This window comes from Haemorhous mexicanus, chromosome 25 (genome assembly GCF_027477595.1).
Source record: "Haemorhous mexicanus isolate bHaeMex1 chromosome 25, bHaeMex1.pri, whole genome shotgun sequence".
NCBI lineage: Eukaryota > Metazoa > Chordata > Aves > Passeriformes > Fringillidae > Haemorhous > Haemorhous mexicanus.
The window spans coordinates 3,910,540-3,921,290 of record NC_082365.1 but is presented as its reverse complement, the minus strand read 5'-3'; the positions used below and the strand labels follow the sequence as shown (position 1 = coordinate 3,921,290).

The 10,751-nt window shown below is 51.8% G+C and overlaps 1 protein-coding gene across 1 annotated transcript; it reads right to left on the bottom strand.

Annotated features, from left to right (window-relative positions):
- Positions 1 to 2,151: 2,151 nt before the first annotated feature.
- On the bottom strand, positions 2,152 to 4,438 carry LOC132338413 (interleukin-20-like). The gene is made up of 5 exons (XM_059867875.1): positions 4,250 to 4,438; positions 4,083 to 4,148; positions 3,540 to 3,692; positions 3,102 to 3,176; positions 2,152 to 2,894 (listed from the first exon to the last, which is right to left on the bottom strand). Exons 1-5 carry the CDS (start codon positions 4,406 to 4,408, stop codon positions 2,817 to 2,819), a joined length of 531 nt encoding a protein of 176 aa, XP_059723858.1. The 5' UTR covers positions 4,409 to 4,438; the 3' UTR covers positions 2,152 to 2,816.
- Between the last annotated feature and the right edge of the window lie 6,313 nt (positions 4,439 to 10,751).

Sequence of the window (10,751 nt, the reverse complement as noted above, 5' to 3'; positions counted from 1 at the left end):
CATTGCACCTTCCTGCCTGCCCTCAAAGGGAGGTGAGGGCTCACCTGCCGCATCCCCAGGGCTGCATCCCCTCAGCAGCACTGTGGGAAGGGGTTTGGGGCTCGGGAAAGGCGTGGAGGGACCGGGACAGGTCCGTGAGGGACCGGGACAGGTCCGAGAAAGGGGCAGGGACAGGTCCGAGAAAGGGGCAGGTCCGTGCTGGCACCAGGACAGGTCCGTGCTGGGACCGGGACAGGTCCATGAGGGACGGGGACAGGTCCGTGCTGGCACCGGGACAGGTCCGAGAAAGGGACAGGGACAGGTCCGTGCTGGCACCAGGACAGGTCCGTGAAAGGACCGGGACAGGTCCGTGCTGGCCCCGGGACAGGTCCGTGAAAGGACCGGGACAGGTCCGTTCTGGCACCAGAACAGGTCCATGAAAGAGACCGGGACAGGTCTGTGAAAGGACCGGGACAGGTCCGTGCTGGCCCCGGGACAGGTCCGTGAAAGGACCGGGACAGGTCCGTGCTGGCCCCGGGACAGGTCCGTGAAAGGACCGGGACAGGTCCGTTCTGGCACCAGAACAGGTCCATGAAAGAGACCGGGACAGGTCTGTGAAAGGACCGGGACTGGTCCGTTCTGGCCCCGGGACAGGTCCGTGCTGGCCCCGGGAAGGGAGGGAATGCCTGACTCAGGCGCAGCAGGAAAGGCGTGAGCCTGGAAAGCATCCCCGGCGGGCAGCCGCGGCAGGAGAGCGCTCGGGTTTGGAAATTTCTGAGAGGAGAAAACCCCTTTCGCTCTCCCTTTGTAAATCCTCTTCCTCCTCAGCCTGCCCCACGGCGTCCTTTCCGCAGCTCCTGGGAGCAGCCGGGATGAGCTGAGCTCCGGCGGAGGAGCAGGGGCGGGCTGAGCATCCCGCAGCCCTCCCGCAGCCCTCGGCCGCCTGCCGTGCCCCCCGCTCCTTCCCACTGCTGGCACTTCATTAATTGTTCTCATTGCAATGTGCAGCATCATTTAGTTTAGGCAACATCTGGCACCTTTCGGGTGGAGAACTGATCAAGGTCAGAGGTCTTGCTCCATACTTCATATCTTCATACATTTCATATCTTAATAAACGTGAAAGCAGGAAGGGGCAGGAGAGGCTGACACCAACAGCAAGGGGCTTAGTCTCAGCTTTGGTGGAGTATTTTGGGATTGAAATGGTTTTGGGGGAGGACTATTGTGAGAAGCAGAGAAGGAATAGAGCCCTGGTATCTGATATTTCCCCATCCTGAGTGGGTGATGACCCTGGCTGCTGCCGTGCCCTGCAGTGGGGACAGAAGTGTAAAATCCCTGGGTTAGGTGAAAGCACTGAGCCAGGCAGGGGCTGGGGGGTGCAGCACGCGGGGTGGGATCGATGGGATGGGCTGTAACAGTTGTGAAGCTGAAGGAGTGGAATAAAACCCTCAAGCTGTGATCCAGAGCCCACAAAGATCCCTGAGGAACTCACCAAGCAGCCCCTGCTCCTTCAGAGGTGCCAGCTGATTTCCTGTGGTCAGGGATGAGCTGTGACACCTCACTGCACCCCAGCATCATCCCCAGGGGCTGTTCTTCCACAGAGAACCACGGAATGTCCCAGACACCTGCCATTCCTAAAGGAGTGATGGAGCTGAACAATCAGCTCTCCTGAGCACTGCCAGAGCACGGCGAGGTGTGTTCACCTGTTCATGCCCTGACACCTGGACAAATGAAACCCACTGGAAGGTGAATTAACAGAACCAAAGCCCTGAGAAGCTTTCCTTTGGCATCAGCAAATATCTCAGGGAGGACAGTGAGCAGTCAGAGATCTTTCCTTGGAAAGGGAATCACCAAATGCCAGCCTGACACTCGTGCCACAGGGAGATGCTGGTGCTGTGCCCCAGCTGGGATTTGGGGCATGCACTGGGTACCAGCAACACCCAAAATGGGAGAGGACAGACCAGAGCTGTAAATAATGCCCAGTTTTGGGGACAAACTGGGGGATTTAGCAGCACTGAGGCCTGAGTTTGGTGTTTCTGGCATGCCCGGAAGGATGCATCAGCCCTGGCATGCTGGAGTGACAGCATCTCCTGTAAAAGGACACCACAGAGAATTCAGAAAGTTTCACCAGCAAGAATCATACAATTCCTCAGAATTTTGACAAACAGACTCAGCACAGTTTCAAGTTGGGTTTATTTATGGTCATCACCACCAATTTCCACAAAACTCACTACTGAGTGTCAGTAAATTGCTCAATACACTCAAAAACCTTTTTCTATTCAGCAACCACATATCTTGCACAGAAACTTTTTTACTGATAAGGCAGAAAATATCATCTCAAAAGGAAACACAGATTTCTAAGGCCTGACATACCTGCTAGGACCTGTTCTTGGAAGCATTTCCCACACTGTACTTCTCATTTCAGCCAGATCCATCAGCGGCAGCAGCCCTGAGAACGAGCCCGGGTTTATTCAACATCAGCTGCACCAGCCAGCCCCCAGCACTCATTCCCCACATCCCCTAGGCAAAATATCTGTAATTTAAACACGAATTTTATGACATGATCACAACTTATGTCTGCCAGCAAGAGAAACCCTTGTGGGTTTTCCCTGGGAGCATCCTTTGGTAGCAGCGAGGGCGATGCTGATTTAATCAAACTCGTTATTCCCATCTTAATGAAGACTCTGCTGATGTCCCTGGCTGGCAAAGCCCCCCATGTTTGCCTGAGCGCAGCTGGAACTGATGGGGAGCTGCACTGATACAGAGATTTATTGTCCCTCTCATCTCTGCAAAGCCCCTGCAGGTCCTCAGCACAGCCCCCGGGTAATTAACACCGCCCGCTAACGAGATTTCTCCATCCAGTCCAGGAGGATGTCCAGCTCCCCCAGGGATTTCATGGCTGCAGATGTGACATTCAGCTGAAATGATATTTAAGGCAATGAGCTGTAAGCAGGCACCATCACTACAACCCAACATAAAGAGCATTTAAATATGTGTTCATAACATATATGTTATAATATTATAGTATGTATTATCATATACATATTTAACCTATTATTATTATTAATAATAATGATGATGATGATGATGATGATGTGTGTGACCAGCCTCAGTCACCAACTCACCCCTTCATAGTTTGCAAGTATTTGCTTGAATTTCTCTGTGGATTCCTCCCCACACAGGCAATTATTCTGCTCACGCTGGAAAAACAAGATTAATTCATGAGTCTTATTTTTTAAAGTAAGATTTCAGTTTCTGATTTTGCTGGGCACCATAGATTGAGACACTGTGGACCTGTGGAAAAGGCTGCAGGTCCCTGAATCAGGCTTTAGCTCACTTGGACAGGATGAATTTTGGCCTTTAGGACCAACAGGGGAGTTTGCTGGTGAGTGGGCAAATATAAAAATCTCCCAGTGGACAGAACACTCTTCACACCACTCTGCTTTGTACTCTCATTAAAAACCATTCATATCAACAGAGACTTTGCAGCTTTACAAGCCTGCCAGGTTGGTTTATAGATGAAATATTAGGAGATGCACTCTGGGGCAGGAGCCAGGACTTACACACTGCCCCAGCTTCCTCCTGGTGCTGAGGAAGGAGTTGGCAATGCTGCTGATTTTCCTGTTCACAAACGAGTCCTCAGTCCTGCAGTGCTTGAAAACCTTGTCCACGTAGAAGGTGAAGAGCTGATAGGTGATGCAGCATCTGTCTGAAGACTTAGAAAATTAATTTAATGACTAAAAGTTCTCCCACAGGGGGTAACCTGCTCTCTGGGATAAAGCATCTCTGACAGGAAGCTCGTGGGAGCTGAGCACAGCAGGACAGTTTGACTCAGAGAAAGCTTCTTCAGTGGGGCTTGATGGCAGCTGATAAAATAGATGGGAAATCATTTTAGGCTGATTTTCCAGGAGGTCCATCCTCAGCAAGTCTCAGAGGGTGAAACCAGCTGATTTTGCAGCTGGGTGTCAGAGGCTGAGACCCAGAGAGAGGCTCCTGCCCGGGGCTTGGCGGTGTGAGAAAGCTGAAAATCGCTGACTGATGATAGATTGCACTTCTCAAGGTCACATCCAGCTGCTCTGGGACCCTCCCCAGCCAGGGCCACCTACCTTAACCTTGTGCAGGGAGTGAGGGTGGGACAGGATGCTCAGGGTCCGGATGGGGTCTCTGGATTGCTGCGGGGAGGATGGAGATGGGCATGGAGCTGCTGGCTCCAGAGGGGCCCCAGGAGCTGCCAGGGGCTCCCCCAGCCCCCCAAAGCCTGGGAAATACTCACAATATTGGCTTTAATGGCTGTGAAGCCAGCCCTGATCTCTGTCATGCTCATGGAAACCCTGCAGGCTCCAAAGTGGAAGATTTTGTCCCCAGCTGTTGGCATCAAATTCACCCAGCAGGACATGGAGAAGAGGCAGAGGAACAGGGGGGGTCCTCTCATGTCAGCTGCCTGGGAGACCTGCCCAAGGAAGAGAACTTTCCTCCTTATTTTCCTAAATAACACAACCATGATTCATATGAAAATACACACATTTTATTGTACATCTGTATTAAAAACCCCATACTCATTACTATCTCTTACCCATTTCTTTTTTGTTCCCCATGAAAAAAAATAAAATATTTAACTGAAGAGCTCAAAAAGAAAAGGAGAAATAAATAAAATATCAGTCAAAAATGCATCTAAATAAATATTAGACTGTAATAACTACTAACATTAGTTATTCTGAAAAGGTCTTATCAGAAAAATAAATACAGTGAAATTAAATTTTTAAGTCTAATGGCACAGAAGCAACAGGAGGTAACTGACTGAAAGGAACAGATCCCAAAGTCTTATCCCAAAAGAAACCAGTTTCCCTCTGGAACAGCATAAGTCAAACACAAGTTTTGTTAGCACTGAAAATTAAGGTTATTAATAAAAAAAATATTTCAGAGATAGGAACACAAGGAAACACCCAGAAGGACACAGAGCAAAGGGATAAATTCAGTCTCTCACCTTGCTCTTTGGTGTGGGCTCACCTCTCACCCACGTCTGGCCTGGAGAGCTCCAAAGGAGGCGTTTTTATCCCGGTACCAGGAGGAAATAACTCCTGGATTAACTTTTGGGATTTTTCTTGCTTTTCCCAGCACGTATTTCCCTCTGTAATTTGCTGAATTAATGAGCTGGTGCAAGGGACCAGCTCTCTCTCCCACAGGTGTTTCCCTCACCTACGGAGGCGGGAACTCTGGCATCACTGCGTGGGTTTTCTTTTGGGAAGAGGGATGTGAAATCCCAAAATCAGGGACCATCCTTGGGGTCACATCCCCAAACATCCAACATGGGGCAATGCTGGCAATCCCCTCCTGGAGAGGGGCCATTCCCAGCTGCCCCCAGCTGGGGAGTGGGAAGCTCAGGGGCATCACCCCACAGGGTGCCAGTGGGCATCCAGGACTTCTGGCAATGTGTCACAGATATATTTTATGGAAAATTCTTTTGCTAAGGTTTTTCTCCTGAGAAGCTGAGAAGCCTCAGAGGAAAAGAAAAACAATAATTCTCTGCTGCTGTGGAATGCAGCAGGTGCATCTTTGATTGGTCTCGTGTGGTTGTTTTTAATTAATGACCCATCAAAGGTCCAGCTGGATCAGGACTCTGGTCAGTCACAGGATTTTATTATCATCCATTCCTTTCCTTCTCAGCCTTCTGATGAAATCCTTTCTTCTATTCTTTTAGTATAGTTTTAATATATTATTTTCTTTGAATATAATATTTATCATGAAACAATAAATCAGCCTTCTGAACCATGGAGTCAGATCCTCATCTCTTCCCTCGTCCTGGGACCCCTGTGAACAGCACCACAGCAATGGACCTGGTGGAACTGCTGAAACTCCAGGGTTTTCTCCATCATTGTCCTGGCACAAGTGGCCTTCCCCTGCCCCTTTCAGGGAATCCTGGTCCCACATTCAAGGAATCCTACTGCCAGGTTCGGGGAGTGCTGTTCCCAACCTGCTCAGCTCCTGGACACCTCTCCATCCTGTGTCCGTGGTGTTGGAGACACACAGAAACACGAGGTCGGGGGTTTTGGAGGACACAGCTCCCACCCTGCTGGCAGAAGAAGTGGTTTCCAGGGTCAGAGGGGATTTAGGTGATCAGTGCAAATCTGTCACCCTGCAGAAGGACAGCAATTCCACTGACACCTTCCCGAGCCCCAGCCCAGGGGCACAGGGACACCCGTGACCATCTCACCCGAGCTCTCCCTGCTGAGCAAAAGGAGCAGACACCTTCTCCTCCCAGCATTTCAGCCCCAGGCTGTCCCCAGGGAACCAGGATTTGTCACCTGAGGCTCAGTGTCACACGGATGTGGCAGTGCTGGTGCACACCCCAGCACTGGTTTGGACCTTCCTGCAGCCCCTTGGAGAGAGCTTCATTCAGTCTACAAACAAAACCGTGCAGCTAAATAAACTCCCTGGAGCTCCTGGGCCCAGGAGGGATGGCCAGCTGGGCTTGGAGGGCACTGGGGTGGCAGAGTCACCCCTCTAATGCCAGAGGCAGCCTCTGGAGCAGGTTCCTGCCAGGAGCAGCAGCCCCAGCGTGTCCCTGCTGCAAGGCAGCTGAGCCTTGTGCCTGTGGGCCAGGGCTGTCCTGCACGGATCTGCTGGGTGACTAATTCATTTATTGATCGCCAAGCTCAGTCTTGAGCCGAGATCTGTCACTAGGCAAATGGATTTTCTGCCCAGGCTAGTCAGGCCGTTGCACACAGGGCTGCTGGAAGTGCCCCAGGTGTGCCCACCGTGCCTCCCTCACCCGCTGGAAATCAGCCAGAGGGCAGGGCCCGGGCTGCAGCAGGCTGGGTTTGCCCTGGCTGAGGTGTTGGAGGGATCTGGGCTGTTAATCCTCCTCCAAATCCCAGCTGCTGCCTGGAATTGCAGCAAAAGTTTTGCTGGAAGCAGAGGAAGTGGCAGCACTCCCGGGAGCCTGCAGCACGCCCAGCCCGGGTGAGGAAACAATGGAAGAGGCAGTGGGTTCTTACTTCATTATGTAAATGGCAGGTGACATCAAAGGATTTCTTTCTTTTAGGTTTTTTTTTCCTTTTGGTAACTGAACTGACGCCCAGGATGGGTCAGCCAAGAGCCAGAAGGCAAGGAGGAGACGTGGCTGTGGGGGAGGTGGAGGAGAGATGCTGGGATGATACAGGAACAGCAGGGAAATGTTGGATTATCGAGTGCCAGACCCTTGTGCAGGTCTCTGCATGTGTCCCCCAGCCTCTCTGTTCTGTCACCGACCTCCTGCAAAGCAAAAGAAACAGCACGAGGGCAAGAAGGAGGAAAACCCCACCGGGGTGGGGAACACCCCCCAGAGATTTTCACTTTGGGGTTTTACTGGGTGTGAAATGGTGGTGATGGAGCAGCCCCAGTGCTGGATGCGGGGGATGTCCAAAAGCCTCTCATTTCAGGGCAGAGGGGGTGGAACCAGCACGGTTCCCAGAATGGTTTGGGTCGGGAGGGACCTCAGAGACCGTCTCGTGTCCCATGGTGGTGACACCTCCCACTGTCCCAGGCTGCTCCAAACCCTGTCCAACCTGGCCTTGGACACTTCCAGGGATCCAGGGGCAGCCACAGCTGCTCTGGCACCCTGTGCCAGGGCCTGCCCACCCTCCCAGGGCAGGATTTCTTCCCAAAATCCCACCCATCCCTGCCCTCTGGCAGTTTGAAGCCATCAGCACATGTTGGACCAAGCCCAGATGGAAGCAGATCCCCCAGCGTGGCTCTCCCCAGGCTGTCTCCATCCCTCCAGCCCCAGCAGCACGGAAATACCCTCAATAAAACAGCAAACCATCCCTCCTGTGCTCTGGGAAGGAGGAGGGAAAGAAGGAGCAGGGATTTCTGAAACAGCACTGCCACGCTGCAGATGAGCTCAGAAAAATGGGAAGTGGCTCCCTCAGGCACTCTGGGCATGGTTAAACCTCTGGGGCTGGGAATGGGGCAGGGAAGGCTCCTCTCCTCACCCCAGGAGCACTTCCAGCAAACGGGGGAGGGCTCCTCCCTCGGGGTTTCATGGCAGGCACGTTGTGACAGGGACTCCCAGGGTAGTGACGGCCCAGATAATGAGCAAAGGCAGCAGAGAGGGCTGTGAGCCAGCTGCCCTGGTGCTCAGGAATTCAAACTCAGCCCTGGGTGCCATTAACTCGTCTGAGAAATCATTGATGCAAAGCCCGTGGCCAGCAGCACATCCCACATCTCCCAGAAGGGGCTGAGTCGGGATCAGAGGGAATATCCCCAGAGCAGCTGGAAAATAGTGCTGTGTCAGGAGAATTAGCCACAAACCCCAGAGGTTTCTGTCCAAAAAGGAGACAGAGGAGTCCTTTGGCTTTGTTAGAATAAAGGCAGAGGCCATGGGGCATTGCCCTGGGGTCTCTCACACTTTTGGAGGACACAGCCTCCTTTTTATCCCAATTTTCAGCCACATTTCCCTTCTCTCTTTCCCCATTTCTGAGGTACTTGAGAGGTTCAGACTTCCCAAAACTTCTGATACCAGAGATTCCCTCTAATGTACAACCCTCCCTTTTCATTTTAATTCTTATGGAATTTAGAGTTTCCCCCCATTGTTTCTTTCATCTTTCACTGTCCAGTTTCATTTCTCAGCAAACCTGAAGTTTATTCGCAAAAGCAAATCTCTTTTTCCATTCACCAGCCAGTGGAATCCTCCCCATGGTTTATCTCCCAGTGCTGGTTTGATCTCCCAGCAGCCCCACAGCAGGAACGATGCTCAGCCCTGCCCACCGTCACTGCTGAGGTGACAAAACATCTCCAGGGTGGCAGAAAGCACCAGGCTGCTGCAGACACAGGGCTTGGGGCAGTGACTAACACAGGACAGGTCCTGGAGAGCCCTGGAGCGTGACAAGGCCCAGACACTCAGAGGGGACAGGGCACTGACTCACCCTGGCTGGTTGTGCTGGGAGACTCAGCCCTGCTCCATCCCCTGTGCACTGGGAGCTACTGGGGGTCATCCCACTGCTGTTACTGGGATTTACTGTGATCCTCACCCAGCTTCATTCATTCCCCATAATTCATTTCAAATCATTCATTTCATCCTGAAATAAAAAAAAAAAATAAATCCTTCAAGAAATCGCCATCGAGCGGCTCTCAAGGGCTGGTCCCAGATCAGTTTGACACCAGGTTTCCAGTAAAGTGTCTGGGGGTGATAAGGCAGTTTCAATAGTGCCTTTCAAGGCGCTTTTTGTGCTCTAAGAGGTTCTGATAACACTCAACAGCCCAGCTTTGGTTTGACATTCTTTGTCATCGCTCCTATTTCACAGCAGCTTTAGGTAAACCATCGTTTCAGATGTGAGCTGATAATGGTTTTTCTCAGGTCCCCAGAGCCAGAGAACGTGAGTGAGAGAAATGCTCCCAGAAATTTTCATAAAGGAAGAATTGAGCTGTAATAACAGCATCCAGCAACAATGTCTGGGCTCGGGAACCTTCCCGACCTCCTTCAGGAAAAGAGCTGCAGAAACCAACTCACAAAAATGATTGTGGGGTGTTACACCTGCCCTGATAATGCTGTAACTCACCAAAACGTCTGTCAAATTTTGTTTTCAGCAGCAGAAGAAAATGTTTTTATGTGGTTTTTCTGCGCTGGAGTAATTTCTTTGACACCTGAAGTGATGTAATTTGTGAGCCAGCCCTGCCCCCTGCGTAGCTGGGTGTCAACGGAAAGGTGAAACGCAGCTCGCAGCTCCTTAAAAATCAACATTTAAGTGCCAAGCAATCCCCGTCCCTCCAATCCGGAGCCAAACCCTCGTTTGAAGGAGTGCTAATGTGGCACTGTCCTCCTGAGCCAGGCAGGGACAGCAGCACCCTGCAGGTGCCACCCCTGGTGTCACTCTTCACATGAGCCCGGCTCTCCCTGTCATGGAAACACCCTCGGCCAGCCCTGACCATCAGGCTGCTCTTCTCTCTCTTAGTCAGTGCAGCTCGTTAGTGGCAGAAAGCCTGGCCAGGGCCAGCTCCAGCCCTGCCCTCTCCCAGCCCCAGCTCTGCAGTGCTGCTGACAGAAGTAAAAAAAAAAAAAAAAAAAATTGTTTTTCTCGGTAAACTCGACAAATGAGTCAGAAAACACTGAGAGAAGAGGTACTGCCAGAGAGGTACATCATGTTCCCTCTCCTCAGTCACGTTTTGAGCCACAACCCCCTGAATAATTCTGAAAATCAAACACTGGTGCTGCCTCGTAGGGCGCAGGAGGCTCAGGGAAATGCGGATTTATTCAGCCGAGCTCCAAGAGACATCCAGAGCAAAGGCTCAGCTGCTCTCCAGGGTTCTTCCCGAGGGGTTCACACTGCCCAGGGCTCCCAGCAGCTTTAGGATGGGCAGAGCAGCTCCTTGCCCAGCTCTGGGGGCTCAGGGACCTTTGGAGGGCCTGGGGCAGTGTCCCTCACCCCAAAACAATGTCCCTCACCCAAAACAATGTCCCTCCCAAAAGCAGTGTCCCTCACCCCAAAACAATGTCCCACCCAAAAGCAGTGTCCCTCACCCAAAACAATGTCCCTCACCCAAAAGAATGTCCCTCACCCAAAAGCAGTGTCCCACCTAAAAGCAGTGTCCCTCACTCAAAACAATGTCCCTCATCCAAAACAATGTCCCTCACCCCAAGACAATGCCCTTCACCCCAAGACAATGTCCCTCACCCCAAAACAATGTCCCTCATCCAGGACAATGCCCCTGACCCCAGGACAATGCCTGAATCCTCCTGATTTAGGGCATCACCCCTGGTTGTCCCTCTGGGGCCCTTCCTGCCACATCAGACACCAAGA